The sequence below is a fragment of the Hirundo rustica genome, chromosome 8, assembly GCF_015227805.2.
Source record: "Hirundo rustica isolate bHirRus1 chromosome 8, bHirRus1.pri.v3, whole genome shotgun sequence".
NCBI lineage: Eukaryota > Metazoa > Chordata > Aves > Passeriformes > Hirundinidae > Hirundo > Hirundo rustica.
In genome coordinates, this window is record NC_053457.1 from 35,788,334 (window position 1) to 35,805,758 (window position 17,425).

At 43.3% G+C, this 17,425-nt stretch overlaps 1 protein-coding gene across 2 annotated transcripts in view; it reads left to right on the forward strand.

Moving 5' to 3' along the window:
- Nucleotides 1-17,425, forward strand: part of INPP5A (inositol polyphosphate-5-phosphatase A) — a 182,094-nt gene that overhangs the window by 100,825 nt on the left and 63,844 nt on the right. For both annotated transcript variants that reach the window (XM_040071218.1, XM_040071217.1), the window contains exons 7-8: nt 3,009-3,061; nt 6,717-6,836. In XM_040071218.1, the coding sequence (XP_039927152.1) occupies nt 3,009-3,061; nt 6,717-6,836 (173 nt within the window). The remainder of the gene's footprint in view (nt 1-3,008; nt 3,062-6,716; nt 6,837-17,425) is intronic.

The window sequence follows — 17,425 nt, forward strand, 5'->3', positions numbered from 1 at the left end:
AACTACATTCTACCTTGTTCTTACGGCAAGTTGCCATAATACAGCTCTGTCTCCTGTCTAGTGAGCAGTGAGTGTGTCGTGAGCGTGGGGACGTGGGCTCCTGTGCAAGGCTCTGAGAAGGAGTTCTCACCACGGCAAGGAAGGCTTGTCAGTGCTGGGTATTGCTCCGTTCCTTGGTTGCTCTTGCTGCCAGTATTGAGCTGATTCCTGTTTCAGGTTTCCCTCTGAGCTGTGGTGTTCCTTTAAGGAGCTGCAATTACACTGCAGTCATCACCACTTTAATGTCTTTCCTTCATGCCCTGCTTTGTATGGTTGAATAAACCCTTTCTGGGTCACTATTTAATTTGATATGGTCCCCCTCAGTAAAATGATGGAGAAAAGATGAATTAAGGCTCTGTGCTGGTCATTATCAATCATGGTTTGTGTGCATTACTTATTGCTCACAGTGCTTTTTGACATTAGCCCTCTCTAACCTCTCTCTTCATGTTAATGCTGCCTGGAGGTCCTTTCCCCCGATGTAGCAGGCGTTATTTATGTACATGGTGGTTCTGGGAGGTTTTAAAAGGTCAGCACAATCTCCTCAGGGACTCCATTCACAAAGGAAAAAGCTGGCAGAATGTAACTACCAGTTTTCAAATTGTGATTTTAAAAGTCGTATTTTTTTGGTGAGGACTTCCGATAGTGAGGTGTCAGAGCTCCAGCTACACATTCCTAAAGTACCTTGGCAAAGTGGCCTCTCATACTGCTGTCCTTAAACCGGCATTCACATCTGTGTGAGGAAGGCTTTAGTCGGAAATGCTGTCTTTTATGCTGTCATGAAACACAAATTGTGTTGAAAATACCTTTTTATCGGCTTCTATCAGCATAGGCTTGTGTTAGACGGATCTGTTTGGACAGCAAGGTGAGGACGATCCTGCACTGTCCTTGGATGGCAGAGAAGGCCGCCAGCTTCCCGGTGTGGGCTGGGTCCCAGGAGGGGACACCTCCATCCGCTTGGCACTCCGGGGCCACGTCACATCTGCAGGGTCTTCTCTGGGGTCTGGGCAGCCAGAGGCAGCGGGCGGTGGCACCCGTGGGGCTGGAGCAGAGGGGGTGGGAGGGGACATACAGAAGCTGTGTGTGCCCCAGCAGAGGCAGGGCACGGGTTCTGAGGACAGCTGCCCCTGCGGGTGTGCAGGAGCAGGGCGAGGGGCAGCAGGCAGCAGTTGCAGCAAGAGAAAATCCGATTTAATCTGGGAGAAGCTTTCACCATGAGGTTAAACAGCGGGAGATGAGCCCAGACGGGTTGTGGAATCGCTATTTTTGGGGATGCTCAAAACCCAGCTGAATACGATTTTAAGCAATACGGTCTGGTTGGGCCTGTTTTGGCGTTGCATCTTTTGAAGTACCTTTGCCGTTTTGTCAAAGAGGAAAACAGCAAATGAGAAATGTCAGCTTGATTGAAAATGTTATCTTGGACCGCATCACAGGCTTGGACAACTTGATTTTAAGTTCCGTGTAGTTATTTTTAAGAAGGAATTGACAGAGCTCCCTTTTTTTAATCAAGATTAAATTTGAACCAATTTTGAATGCTTTTAGCATTTAACTTTTTTTCATTGGTTTCCTTTTGAATAAGTGTTGACATCTCTACTTGTAACTGTGCCCTCATGAGCAGAAGAGACCTTACTGAATTGTGGGATTTGTGATTCAGCCATGGATCCCGTTTCCAGCTAACCATCCCCTGAGGGGTTGCTGGACCTGCAGAAGAGGCTAATTTTTCAGCGTTAAAAAAACATAAAAAATGCAATAAAGTAGATTATTATTTGAAATTTAATTATTATGGTGCTATTTCTGGTTGGTTTTGGCTGCAGTCACTGTGCTTGTGCCTAAGGAGAAGGGGAGGGAGATGGGTCCCTTTTCACTGCGGGGTGGTCGGAAGATGCAGATTAGGTTGGACAGAGCTTTGAGCAGCATTGTCTACTGGAAGGTGTCCCTGACCCCCAGCAGGGGAGTTGGAACAAGGTGAAGGTCCCTTCCAACCCAAGCCAGTCTGCGATTCTGTGATTCATTTTAAGGCAGCCTGGTTTGGTTTGTTCAGGCCCTTCACTATCCCAGCAGTGTTTAGGACTGAGGACTGTTTGTAGAGGAGAGAATAAATGCACCTGGTCAGTGCCTCAGGAGAAGTTCTGGGGTGTAGTACCACTGACTGGGGATGCTCTGCTGGGACTGGCAATTTATTCACAATAAGGAGTCACAGTCTTTTGCTACAAAATCATTGGCACCATTATTTAGGCCTTTGTGGCGCAATATTCATTCCCAGAGCATATTAGCCCAGACACACATGCGTTGTTAACGTGGAATAAATAGGATGCAGAATCATGTCTTTTTATGGGAGGTTGTAGTTTGTGGCAGTGGCTAGGGAGTGGTGCTGGAAAACCCCTTCTTGTATCATAAGTGACACGTACGGGCACAAGCTGACTGTGGCTTTCTTGCCAATTGTGCAGTTATGATGAATGGAATCTTCTACCATTCTTTAGATTCTTAACTTTTAGAGAAATATTGGGTGGCTTGGCTCAGCAAGAGAAATAGCTTTCTAGCAGATCTCATTCATTTTAATTTGATGTAAATCTCTGATGACATTTTACAGTTCAGGTAAAATTACAAAGAAAACGTTTGTGCGTAGGTAATAAGAATTTGCTGGTTTAAGCTAAGCGTAAATATAGTTGGAAAGCTTTCCTGTTTGGGTATCTGTCATCTATAAACAACTGCCAGGGCTTTTATTATTTTTACACTAAGTTTAAAATTAATAAAAAGTAAGTTTGTAACTGCTACAGGACCAAAAATATAATTAATTCCAGGATTTATAAAAGACACAGTATCTGTTTTAAAGGTATCTCAGTTTGTGTTCAGTGCTTCTTGGTTATAATGTATGGATGAGCTCCACTTCATTTTGTTTTCTGTGTCAGTACATTTCACTTTCACAGTGATCTTTACCTAAGGTGATTGATTCTTATTCATTTATTTTTCAGTGCAAGTGGTCCAGAAAAGGTTTCATTCGAACACGATGGTGTATTACTGATTGGTAAGTTGCATCTTTAAGTTGTTTCTGGTTACGTTTGTTTTATGTATGCTTGTTAACAAGTGTTTCCAGAAGGTATTTCCCTGTGCAGATCGGTTTGTTCATAGAGCGGGTAGGTTCCAGGCAGTCACTTTATTATTGTTGAACACGGAGTGTTCAGTAAATTGTGATGATCCATAGCCAGATGCGGTGTTGGTGGTCACTCACAGCGCTGGCGTGGCACCGTGCAGCCAGAGGAGGCAGGGTCAGGGACAGCTCTGTGCCGGTGGGCAGGGCACGGGGGTCAGGCACAGCGTGGAGCTGACACTTTCCCCTGCTGCTGCCACTACTGCTGGTGCTGCTGGGGCTTGGAGTGTCTCACCTAGGGCAGGCACCGCTCCTGGCTGTCGCAGCCCTCACCTCTGGGGCTTCTGCAAAAAGAGCTTCTTCCATGGGCGCTCCTTCAGATTTCTCTGAGCCTACCTGAAAATCTGACCTTGCTTTTTTTACCATGTAGTCACGGTTTTGGTCTGTACTGCTTACTTACGTTAGTCACCTACGTGTTCATGAACGTTCAACACTTCCCCTTCCTCGTGTGATTGTTTCATGTCTTATAACTGAAAGCTTGATTCTAAAATCTCGTGAGTGTTCACATAGGCTGACTTTTGAGTACTGAAGAGTGTTCTGGCTTTGTTGGCATAAGCATGTTCATTTAATTAAGCAGTCTGTGAAAACAGAAGTACCAGGTTTTTTCCTTTTATAGGCTTCTGACCCAGAAATCGGGCAGGCAGTTGTGTGATAATGTAGGTCCATGTTAATTTTTCCAGATCCATATGCGTGGGGTGTGAGTCCAGCACTAGATAATTGCAGAAGTAGTTGGTATTAACATCACATGCTAATCCGGCCTTTGCTCTTGTATCGTGACTTCCCTAGGTTCTGTCTCTTCTGTCTTCTGGGATTTCCTCTCTGCTGAAAAAGACTACATGAATTTATTTTTAGGCCTTTCCAAGAAAAAAGTGTTCTTCAGAGACAGATTTAAATGTAATGTTTTCTTGTGGGAGGATATTAAAAAAGGACGGTCCTTGGCTGTAGTGAATGTTTGGGTGAGTGTCTGTCCAGGGTGTGTTGGGCAGTGAGAATGAGGAACATCACAGCTTCTCCTAGTCTGTGATGAGCTGAGCCATGGTGGTAGTTCCGTCTGGAGTAATTTGCAGTTATGATCCACATGATCTAACAAGGTCTCAGATGTTTCTGTTGGGAAGTTGAAGGGGTGAGTAGTGAAATACTATGGAAAATACAGGGGTTTATAAAATACATCTGAGAAAGTCTGAGTGCATAATGTGACTCTTCAGGGTGTGATGAGTGTTAGCACCCAGTCTCTGTGCATATGAACAGAGTTCTGCCCATTTTCATAATCATGAAAACCAATTTCATAAATCATGATTTTTGATCAATGCATTTCTACGTTCTAATAGGTAAAAAAAATAGAGCCCAGGCACTTGTTATTAGTACTTCTGCATGGGTCCTTGAACTATTCTTTCTCCCTACCTAGGAGCACATTGTTACAGAATGTACCTCATGCCAAAAACGGGCTCCCAAAAAACCAAAAAAGTGACCTTAACAGGCTTCAGAGAGCTGTCCTTTTCCCTCCTGTGTGATCAGTGGTCTGCCCCAGTTAGGTTTCTCTGTGAATCCAGATTTTTCAAATCCATTATTCTTCATTAAGTTACCTTTAGTATGGACAAAGAACCAAAGAATCCCGGGCCACTCATGAGTTTTCACATTATGCAAAAAATGAAAGAGAATTGCATAATTACATGTACTTTCATTTTGTGGGGTTTTTTTAGTATATTTGCCTATAAAGTGAAGGTGCTTGTTTCTATTCCAGTAGTTCTCAGTGTTTTAGCGGGTGCAGGATAGTGCACTGAAGGCATTAGAGTCCTAAATATAGTTTACATACCTAGTTGATATTTGCTAGGGAGAATGGAGTAGAGAATGCACTTACAATATTTAGGCAGGGCACCAACCTTGGGAATGTTTGCAAGTATATCAGTGATCAGAATCGGCAACCAGAATAATTTTGGTATTTTTGAGGAAGTAGTATTGGAAGATGACAGTCAGGGAAATGCAAAGCATTGCACTTTGAGAGAAGAATTAAAAAGCACCAATACTATTTTGGGAATAACTGACTCATTACCCCTGCTGTAGAAGAGGATCAAGGGAGAAGGAATTGAACATGGATCATTATTATCTTTCTGAGATGTGTTAATAGGTAGATTCTGTGAAGGACATGAGGGAGAAGGCACAGTAATTATTTATGTGAGTGCTGCCAAAGCCTGTGATAGAGTGTTCTGTTTGGCTCTGAGTGCTGTGCCCTAGGCATGCTGGAAAGAGGACAGGAGAGTCAGGAATGGTGGTGGCAGTGTTTGTGTAGGGGGTGAGAAACTTTGGCTGACCGCAGCAGGGAAACTGGTTGCTGTCGGCCCTGCAGAGGGGGCAGAAATCAGTTTAATTTGCAGGAAAGTAGGTAATATGATGAAAATCTGAGTTTAAGGACAAGGAAGTTGCAGGTGGAAACTCCTTCATCAGTAAATTTTAAGAGCAAGCATGTTTTAGATGCGTGGGGGTGGGTTATAGATAGCTTTACACATCAGGTGAGCTGGTGACATGGGACCCTCCCTGTCCTGCAAGGATTCTTTCTGTTTGTCCTTCAGACAGACAGGGCTGGGTATCTGGAGCTGTCATGTTTTGTAGTTTTGTGATCCTTATCTCTTTATAAGAAGGTTTGTGGGGCTGCTCCCCATAAGTGTGGGTTCACTGGACAGGATGTGCTGTTCTCTGGAGCCAGAGATTTTCACCAGGATCTCTGGCAGAGCCCTTTGTGCTGTGTGACCTGTGTCTGACCATGCTCTCACTGTTCTCACTGCTGTTATTGCTGTTTCCAGGTCCATTCCAAATTCTGCCGTGGTCTGGGAAACCTCCCTGAGCAGAGCTCGGAGCTTCTGCTTGATGTCTGTCTCTGCCAGAGCCTGTCCTTGTGCTCACTGGCAGGCTGCAGATAGGCTTAGGGGGCTTTTCTGGCCTAAACAAATCTGTGGTTCTGTGCTCTCACAGGCATGGCCCGAGGGAAGCAGCACGTGTCCTCTTCCCAGCTGGAAGTGGTGTGTGTATTGACTGCTGCTGTCTCAGCATTCTCCACACAGGGACACATAAGGAGGCACAGTGATGTGACTTAGTCCTTAATGTCAGTAACATTCTCCTCTTGGTAGCTTTTCCTGTTGTTTATTGCAAAGCCACAGTTCTACTCCACGCTTAGCTGCAGCTTTGAAACTGAAAGTTGTTTGTTTACACATTCAATTTAAAAAAAAAATTTAGTGAGGGGGTACTGCCTGATTTCTGGAATTGTAACTGACAAATAGCTTTTCGTTTTCATGTTGTGCGTCCTTTATGTAAAAGACTTGATGGAGTCTTATGTGTGGATGAGCTGTAAGCTTGATGGCAGTCTGACAATTTTGTGATTATGGTAGCTTAATCTGCACAGTGTTTGTGAGTAAGTTTTAAGGTAATGTAAGAGTGAATACAGTAAGTGCTGTGTTGAATGCTTTGCTGATGCAACAAATGTTTTTTTTTTTTTTCTTTTATCCTGAATCATTTTATTTTTTCCTTTTTTTTGTCATAGTGCCTTTGACTTGGTAAACATTCATCTTTTCCATGATGCTTCCAATTTAATTGCTTGGGAAACAAGCCCATCGGTTTACTCAGGAATACGGCATAAGGCTCTTGGCTATGTACTTGATAGGTATGTATTAGCCTTTCCTGGCCTCTTTCAATCTCTGTGTTCGTAAGCAGCGTATGAAAGATGTTTCAAATGGCACGCTCAGAAATGTAGAGGGTTTTATTCTGTCTCCTGAAAGTAGTTACTGCTTGCCAGAGTTTTCTAGACAGTGCTCATTACAGGTCACTTTACAACATGTACTCTTTAAAGCCAAATTACTGATCTCAGGGAACCATTCTCAAGTCACCAGAACTGCAAAGTAGGAACCACGCTTATTTTCTAAATGTGTCAGGTAGATTAGCTTATTTTTAGACTGTGTGGACTCTAATGAAGCTGCCATTCAAGTGCATCTTCAGTTACCGAATCACAGAATAATTCCAGTTGGAAGCGACCTCTGGAAGTCACTTACTGATCCCCCTGCTCAGGGCAGGGCTGGTTTCAACAGTTTGTCCAGCTGAGCTTTGAGCAGCTCCAGGGTGATGGTTTGTAGCTCCTCTGGGCCACTGCTGTGTTTGACTACCCTCACTGTGAAACATTCTGTCCCGATTATCCAGCCTCAAAGTGGTTCGTGTCCATCACCTCGATCTTTTGGCATGCACTGTGGAACAAAGTCTGGCTCTTTCCTCTCTCTAACTACCAAACAGATAAAGCCAGTAACAGAGTTCTCATGTAGACAACTTTGCTGCAGCCTGAACAAACCCAGGTCTTTCAGCCTCTCTTTGTGGGTCCCTCCCCACGGAGCTGGGTACCGCAGGCGATTCATCTCGGCAGCGACACAGAGTTTGTGTGTAGTCACCACTGGTGTCAATAACCGTGTGGGTTCTAATGGTATTACAGAATTGGTTCATCTGATGAGTGGCACAATACAGAAGTGTCACAAAAATAGCCAGAAATTTACAGCTGCCCTAATTATAAAGTTGGGAAAAAGACAGCTTCGTCTTGAGTAAGAAAAAAATGTTTCTGTGTGGGCATCAACGTATTGGCAGAGTAAACAGGTATTTCTCTTGGTTGGTGCCAGTCTGCTTCATGTTTGCAGGAGAAACAGAGCTTTAACGTGTCTCTTCAGAGCAGCCATGGCACATACTGCAAACCATGGCATAATGGGGAGCTTACAACAAGCTGCTGAGCCTGGAAGGAATACAGAACCAGAGCACTTTGTGTGCTGTTCCTGCCCTGAGCCCTGCTGTCCAGCAGCCCGTGGCCATGTGCCAGGGTGCTGAGTTCAGAGGGCTCTTTAACAGGACCCTCAATGAGTGTGGGACCACTGCGGCTGTTCCCTGGAGCAAGGGCTGGGCAAGGGGCACCCGGCCGGGGTCACCTCTGTCCTTCCGCAGAGCGAGGGGCAGGGTCCCAGCCCAGCCAGGGGTGCTGAGCCGCATCCCGCTGCCCCACGCAGCTTTTCGGCTGCGGCCACATCACTGTCAAGGGCCAATTCCTTGCTGGCTGAGGGGAGGGGAGCAGGTGCCTGGCCTCATGGGGAACCACTGCCCAAAAGAATCTGCTGTGCCTCTGCCGCCTGGCTTCTGCTCACAGCTTCCCTGTGCGTGGCAGAGGTGTAACGGGTCCCTGTCCAAAAGCAGCTGTCAGCTCTTCTGGTTCTCTCTGGCAGCAGCCTGAAGTTATACACACTCCTGAACAATGCAGTTTATGTGTTGGAAAGTGTCTCATTGCCATTCTTCCCTATGTAGCTTTTCACTGGAAAAGGTTCTGAGATGCTGCAGTGGAGTGTAAATGCCTTTCCAGTCGGTTTCTTTCTCAAGCTTCCTTCCTCTTTGTGGGTTTCCTGTCCTGTAAGGGCGGGTATGTGGGATAGAAGGAGAGACTGCCTTTCCCCCAGCAGGGGGCTGAGCAGGAATTTCTCCAAAGAAGAATTTATGATCACCTTTGGGATGATCTAAGGGTGGACGAGAAAAAGCCAGTATTGCCTTTCTCTTGTATCACTTACAAAACCTGCTCAAACCATTCAAAAATGCTGGTGGCACTTGGAAGGTTTCCATAGGTAGCATATATAGAAATATATAAAAGATCCCTGATTTACAGAACGCACTCGGGAAGATCAGGATCTGCTCTCGATGTCGGGGTGCATATCCTTGCGTTCTCTTTCATAGAGCAGTATGGATTTTTATTTCATTTTTTCTTGGCTCCGCTGATCTCCTCTCCTTTTCTAATGCTTTACATGAGGGAAACCTGTGCAAACCTTTTGCATTGTTTATTTCACGCTTGTTTGCAGCATACAGTGTGCTTCCCTAGCTAATTTTAGCTTTGGACCTCCCACGATGCCCCGGCGAGGGTAAGGTAATGAGACTGTAGTATTAGTGTCAGCTGTGGGTCAGGGATGTCACGATGGTATATCATTAAAATGTGACACTGCCAAAAACTGCCCCAACTGCGCTGTGCTTAGAAAAGGAGCCCTTCGATTTCGGGTTGCACAGTGCCTAGCAGGCTCGCCGTGCATGAATTGTTCATTTTGAGGGAGCAGCCAGCCGCAGATCCGGACCTCCACAGTGCAGTGATGGGCTGGCGGGCACAAAGGGGGAGTTCTGTAGGCAGTGAATAATGGGAAGCCCCTTTCATCGGCAGGACTAACCTTTTGGCAGCCACCAGCGCACTCTATTCTGATCTGCTGATTGGGGAGGACAATACACTGAAGCTTACTTTGAATGAATGCTGCCACCAACAGTGTCCCCATTCAGGGGCTTTGGGAACCATCTTTGGCCATTGTCCCCCAGGACTCCTTCAGACAGCAGGAAAAGGGAAAGTGAGAGCAGCTTTAGGGGGAAAAGTACTTCTTTTCTTGGCTTTAATCTCTCTTTAAAGCTTCATAGATCTACATTTCCAGCTGAGCTACTGGAACTATGCAGTGTCAGATAAATACAGAAGAGAGAGGTTTCAAGCTGAGCTTTCAAATCCCCTTATCTGCATGAACTAATAATGCAGATTTAGTGCTGTTAAAAACAGAGACTGATAAGACTTTTCCTTTAAAGCCTTTAAACTGCTAAAGAGCATTTAACAGCGATGCAGTTCAAACCCAATGAACAATGCTGAGAAGGAAAACAGTTTAATGAGCTAAACCTTCACTGAATGAAGCAGAAACACCTTCTCACAGTTGATTTAGGTCACTGTGGGAGTCAGTGAAAGCTCAGTTGTGTTCACGCTGCATCTTCATAAACATGAGTTATGTACAGCCTTTTATCTGGGCAGGAGCTACCGCAGGAGTTTGGGATGCAAACCAGAAGAGGGTTTGCAAATAAAGCTCAAATGGATCAGTTTAACTGTTCAGATTGCCAGGGAAGTTGGTGTCTCCAAAATTTTAGCCACAAAGTTTTAATGCATAAGAAAAAAGCTTGCATCATCGCAGCATTGGTGAGCAGGGGGAGGTTGGGGAAAACCAAGGAAAAAAGCATTGGCGGACTGATGCAAAGTTATGCTAGTTTTCCAGTTTTTCAAAGTTTTCTCCTGGGGAAATCTGTTAGTAACCCTAATAGCATGTTTGAGGAGTAGAAAGGTTTGTTCTGTTCGCTTTAATAAAGCTTCTGCTTTAATAAAGTTAATCCTGAAGTGATTTAGCTTTAATAGCATTAAAATTAATTAAATGGAAAGAAGAACACATTTAAAGGCAGCTCACTGGTATGTGCTGAGCCAGATTGCATTTAATATTTGGCATTTAGCAAGGGAGAATACGTGGTGTCGGATTGTTGCTTTAAAGACCAAGAGGATTGGAATCACGCTGTTGTTAAACAAATATTTGCCTGTATCTTTACAAATACGTACTTGGCGTATATGTAGAAAATTGAGGTGTGTAATGAGTCTCTGACAGCACTAGTGTAAACCCAAACTGAGCCCCCAGAAGTCAGTTACATTGTTCCAGGTAGACACAGGTCTACAGTCAAAATTGAATTTGCTTTAAAATGAGATAAGAACTTCTATTTTATATTTTGGGGGGAAAAAAATTCTTTGAAGACCATTTTGGATAATTCCCGTGTACAGTTAGCCCTATTTGCATAATACTTACTTTTTTTTTAATTTACTGAAGCTGGAGGATGTAAGAGAGGAAAATAGTTTACATTTGGTTTCATTTTTCATGCATCTGTTGTAACTAATGCTTGTACTTATTTCATATTAATTAACCATATTGGCATAATAGTCATGTCCTGTAGCCACTTGATTGGGAAAAATGTATGAATGCAATACCCAGGCTGGGGAACGAGGAAAAAAGCTGCAGGATGGGGCCCTTCAAGAGTGGAGAGTTTGGGAAGGACAGGACGTGAGGTGTTAGCTTGATCTCTGGCGCTTGGTGTGCCAGCCATCTAAACTTCCTGAAATTATCTCGAGCATTGAGATCCATAAAATGAGTGTGGCTTTTTTAAATGAAAGTGACAGTGCTCTTCTGTTTTCCTATTGAAATGTTCCCTGGCCTAGTTCAACAGAAACATTTTTACATTACAACTGTGAAATCTTGGCATAAAGCTCCCCTTTGTGCCCTTCATTATTTTCTCACAAATATAGTCCATTGTCACATAGCTGAAGTTAATTTGATCAACATTGGGACATTTAACTTTTATGTCCGGTCAAAGGAGCTGTTTCATGCTGATTTTGAGTATTGAAAAGAAATGATTGCCAGAAAAATAATGTTACTATTAACAATTCAGAGCAATTAGTTTCCCAGGGAGAGGCGATGTGATGCACCGGCTCCACACAACTATTCTTTGTCATTTTATGGATGCTCATCAGTCAACTGTCACCTCTTCTCAAAGACCCCTCCAATCTAAATGTTTCTCTTTGGGCTTTTCCCAGAACTAGCAGCTGAATGAGCAAAAGAAAAGCCACTTAGTTTCTAGGCAAAGGAAAACTTTGCTCTAAAGATCTGGGTCATTCGGGAAGATCCCCAAAGCAGCGAGCTTTAGCAGGGCTTGGGATTTTTTTGGCTTGATTTTGTTTTTACTTTATTTGTTTTTTTGCCACAGTGATTTTAACATGAGCCTTGAAATGAGTAGTGAAATTTCTGTGTGTTCGGATAGAAAGCACTCTCGGGGCGAATAAACCTTCCAGCCAAATGTCTTCTAACAAAGGTTTAAACCCCTGGATCACATTCAAATCGACAGCTTTTCATTAAACACCCAAAGCTCAGCTCATTAATATTCAGTCATTCTCCCCCTTAAAGGAAGGTTAAGTGCTCTCAAAATTAGTGTGTTTGGATAATATGCTCTTTAAAGAGTAAATCCAGCAAAATTGTCTTGTTACTTTCAGCCTGTCAAATACAGGCAAAGTCACTTTTCCTTGCTCCTTGTTTTTCTGCTGGCTTGAGCTTTTGCATCCTTGATGCAGTTGTCAAAAATTCAATTCGTGTGTCCTTCCTCTCTGCACAGACACATGGTGAATTTTACTTAGGTTAATATTTTTTAGTTGGGAAATATTTTTGTACTAATATGCATTCTAATGGAAAGCGTACACTAGTATAATTTTAAGAACACAATAAATGCAGTTCCATATTAAGTGAATGATAATTTTTGGTCATCCTAGTCAGTAATTTTGCCTTTATTCTGTTACTTTCAGCATTTGGAGGCTTTTTTTTTTTTTTTTTTTTCTTTTCTTTTCTTTTCTTTTCTTTTCTTTTCTTTTCTTTTCTTTTCTTTTCTTTTCTTTTCTTTTCTTTTCTTTTCTTTTCTTTTCTTTTCTTTTCTTTTTTCTTTTTTTCTTTTTTTTTTTTTTCTTTTTTGCATTATAAACTGAACAGGTTGTAATAAATTTTCAGAATTCATTATTTAAATGGTAAATATCTGATTTTTCTCTTACGATAAATCTGTGTGAACAGTACCAGGTTTGGAAGTGAAGATCTGAAATCCAAAATCCAGAACTTTAGATACTTGCAGGTATCACAGAGAAAAGTGTCATTTAAAGAAAAAACTAGATGCACTAAGCCAGTTTTTGCTGTACTTGGCCAGTGAATAGACTTTTCATCTTTTTCAGAAGAAATGCTGCAGGTAAAGCTCTAAGGATTTCTGGAGAGGTTTTAGCCAGTTGTTTGCCCACACAGTCCCTGTCCAGCAGTGTGGATCACGGCTTGTGTATCAAGGCTCCATCTTCCCTAAGGGCTTTACTCCTTTTTGCCTGTTTTCAATTAACAGGATCTCCTGGAGCTGCCCTGTTGGCTGCTGTGTCTTTCTAGTAGAATATGAATGCTGTAAGCACAGGCAAGACTGGATTTGCTGTAACAGTCCCACTCCCAGGAGAGCGTCTGTAATTAAACATGTGATGCAAGGAAAGAGAATGCCTCTTAAAAATGAAATGACTGCAAGTAACTTGTTGCCTGCTTGATTTTGCTCAGAAAGTGGCTTTATATGAGAATGTGCAGAGTGCGTCACATTCTCATTGAGGTATATTTCTCTCTTTACTGTAGTTTGTTCCTTAGAGAGCCTGGAGCTGGACGAAGATAAGTCATTAGTGTCCAGCTAAAGGTGACACTGACATCAGCATCCATTGTTGTCTGTGCCTTTTCAAATCTCAATGATTCAATTAAGAAGAATCTATATGGGTTGTTGATCCAATTCTTATTCATTTGCAGAGAAATGAAAATAAATTGCTATTGTGATTTTATTTACAATGCTGGCTGTCAGCTGATGCTGTGAGCTGATAGCTATAAAATGGAGAATGCTTGAAAGAGCCCCATTCTACTCCCATTGGAGCCTGTGGGCACCAGGCCAGGAGCCTCTTTGGAGATTTTGACTCCCATAAGGTGGGAGCAGTGTGGGAGGAGGTTGTAGGCTCTGCATCCTGTGTTCCGTGTCCTAGAAGATTGGGATCATCCCTAACGGGGAGATGCTCAGATGGGAGGGACGGCGCTTCCAGCTGCTGGTCGGCCTGTGCCAGAGCCGGAGAGGTGGTGGCTGGCTGGGCAGACACTGCTCAGGGCTGGACAGGGCAGTCCTCTGGCTGCCTCACCTCTTGTGGAGCTTCTTTGTTTTCATTCCATCAGTGCTGGGTTTAAGACGCACCCAAGATGAGTCAGTTTCTCGCTCCAACAAGGAATTGGGTCCTGCTGGTTTTATAGTCACTAGAATTTTCATTGTTCAAACCTAACGTTGATAGCTCTTAACTTTATCACCGTGCTCTTCGGAAAGAGGGTTCTTCCCTTCTCTTTAGCACTTCAAACGTTTCTGTCCTCACCCCTTTTTTGTTCCCTCTCTTAGCTCTTGGTACTCCACTGTAATGTGATTTTCAAAAGGATAATGTAAAATTGGCTGCTCATGAGCTTTTCCCAGCGTCGAGCCTTGTTTAGTCCTTTGTTAGTGAATTCTCTCTGGGTCTGAGCCACTTGCATTGCCGTTTTCTAGAAACGTTTAGGTTTATTTTTAATTCACCATCACCCTGAGCCCAGCTATTTCCCAGGCCCGATGGTAGGAGCCTGCAGGTCCCCATCACTGGCAGCTCTCTGTGGATGACATGGCACAGCACAGTGCTGTCCTATGTCCTTTCACCATCTGCTGCCCATGCAGCCATCACAGGAGATGAAGCTGAAGAAGATGCTTGTTGTAGGTCTCGCAAGACCCAAATCTGGCAAAATTCCTTAACCATTGCACCACCGTTCCTGCGATGAGCTGTGTAGGACAGACAGTGTCTTTAGTCTGAGTTTCTCTAAAAAAAATCACAAAAAATACTTTCCTCGGCCCCAACAATGGATCAGTATTCTGTTGCCACATATCCTCGTTATTTCTGTCTCACTATTTGTGCTTTTGACACTGAGTGACCACAGGATTTTGGCTTTCCTCCCCACATTTGAGCCATGCAGAACAAAACGCAAGAACTGTGACATCTTGGGCTTCATGCAGAAAGATAGAGCAGTTACCTGCTGTCTGCTGGGCACTAGCTCTGAAGAGCTCAGAAACTATGTGGAAGGGTGGTAATATTCCATGATAAAGCAAGGGTTCAAAAAGACATAGAATTTCTCTGATTTCTTCTTGTAGTTTTCTCTTGTATCAGCTGAAGAGCATGAAAATTTCTTTGTATGATAACGCCGGTGCTGTAGTGCTGTGTTGTCCTGTAGCAGAATTGACAAGTCCTTACATCATTATCCAGGGCTGCTATTTCATTAGGCGAATGTCAGTGTCAGGTAAGATCATGGGTTTGTCAATATAATGAAAATACCAGTCAAGTGAGGAAAAAGTCACAATTTTCCAGCTCTAAAAATTGATTTTTATTGCTCTTCTTGTAATCCTTTCTTTGGATTAAGTATTTATTATTGATGTGGTCTTTCTTTTAATCTTAATAGCTGCTGACATTGTAATTAATTAAAAAATACAACATTTTTGCCCAAATGGCACTTTATTGAAATTAAAAGTGAACATCACATATTAGTTAAACAGCCCTGGCAAATGTCTTGAGTGCTAAGATGATTGCCTAAGCTTCTTGACAATTCCCTTCATCTTGCTGTATGGTGCTTGACCTTTTGAGATATTTTAGTGTTACTAATAGGTTTTAGCCATTATATCAGAAAGAACAAGGCACAAAAATATTATAAACTTCTTTTTTTTTTTTTTTTTTTTTTTTTTTTTTTTTTTTTTAAATGACAGCACTACACCACCTTGGGCATGCCAATGAAGGCACTTCCATTATGGCTTTTGAGGCACACTTAAACTATCAGTCACTGGGTAACTTGTACTCAGAATTGATGAGAATTTTTCTGGAATTTGTCTCCAAACATGTATTTGAAATTGCAGAAGGGTGCAAGCTCCAGAAGGAAGGTGGTACACAAGAGAGAACAGGGTTTTTTTCCAAAGCTGTCTCTGAAACCTCTGCTGGAGGGGACCAGCTCTCAAGGTGCAAGTATTTGAGCTGATCTCTGAGTAAAGCTTAAAAAAGAAAAAGCAATGCAGATAGGAACAGCAGAAATCCTCATGATCTGGGTTTGGTGTAAGCCAAAACCTAGTATCTCCATTGTCTTGATCTTCAGTTCCTTGACGTGGCTGTAGCAGGAGACAGGTTTCAGTGTTGTCGTTCCTTAGCTTTCCACCAGAAGTCACTGCAGGAGCTGTTACCACCTCTGGCAGAACAGATCCTGGAGAAGGTGTGTATAACCTTGTTACCCATAGGTCACCTGCCACCTCCCAGCCAGCTCTTGGCTTCTGCCTACGGGATGGCCAAGTCACTTTTCTGAACATTCCCTGTTGGGATTGGGTCCTGACTGGAAGGAAAGGTGAGTGGAGCCTGCCTTGGGCACAGTGACTGCTGCCATGGACAGGCTCGAGGGTCCGGGCGCCTGAACTGCGCACAGCGAGTGCCCCACGGCTTCCCTGAACCCTTCACCCCGTGTGAGAGAGGATTTTCTCCCCCCTGTGGGGACAGAGCCCAGCGCTGCTTCTGCTGTGTCAACTCCAAACAGAACCTGTGGCTCCAAGCTCTGCACAGGTCAGCAGTAAACAAAGTGAGCAGTTTGTCCTGAGAAATGATGGTCACACCGAGACTGAGCTGATCCTCTTGTCTCGGTGTGTTAGTTGTGATCTTCATACTCCTTCACTTAGGAGAGGACGTTTTATACAGGCAGTCATATGTTAAGGTCCCTTCCAACCCAAACCGTTCTTTGATTCTCTGTCCTTTGTAAAAGCTTTTGTGTCTGTAACTGCCATGTGTGGATAATGCACAGAAATAAATAGGTTGTGGAGAGATAGTATCTTACCCTAGAAGTTGTGCTCATATTAGCTGGTATTTATCTTAGACACATTTAGTTATTATAAAAATTTGCTCACTGAATAAAATATGGCTTGACCTTTGGATTGTTTCTTCCCAAGAAATGTGACAGTGTCCCTCCTTCTCCCCCATTCAGCCTGCTTGGCAGAGCTGCACAGTTTTTGTTTTGTTTTGTTATGTTATTGTTGTGTTTAAAAAAAAAAAACAAAACCCTCAAGCCCCTCTTTTCAGCAGTGTCAAGTTAGGATGAATTGGCCAGGGAGGCATGTTTATAGACTGTGTGAAGAACTTTGTCTTTGTGTGGGAATGCTGGTGACACTGGTATGGCTTGCCTGAATGAACTGCGATGACGCGGCTAATAAGGTGTCCTGCTGAGCGTCACTGCAGCCTTTCTCAGACCTCCCACCTAATGCCATTCAGCTCCAGCTCAGTGTAGCTAATTTTTCCCATTCCCTCAATTCTTTAGGCCTCCTTACAAACAGAAAAGTCAACTTTCACACCGAGGAGAAGATAAGTGCTTTAGGAAATAATCGTGTAAACAGAATGTTACCTTCTGACCTGATGCTGATACCTTGGTCTGGGACAAAACCCAGCTGGCTATTGCATTCGACATGGCTATTAAAGGAATAATGCTGCTGATCCTCCTTACAAAGTGCCCTGAGAAATGGTTTAGCCAAATCACAGTGCCTCTTGTCACACTGAATCATGTTCAGCTGCTCTCTTCCATGACCAAATTGCTGATATTTAACTGCTTCCTTGTCTTCTCCATTCTGTGAAGGGGGGACAGTATAGGAGGGTGGAAAGTTGATTCCATAATTTTCTGGCTGAATTTCCGTACTTTGAAGTATGTATACACTGCCCCACACAGCATTTATAAATAAAGAGGTGCATTTCATCAAGGAACTTTATTTTTAGCTACTACAATGAGTACT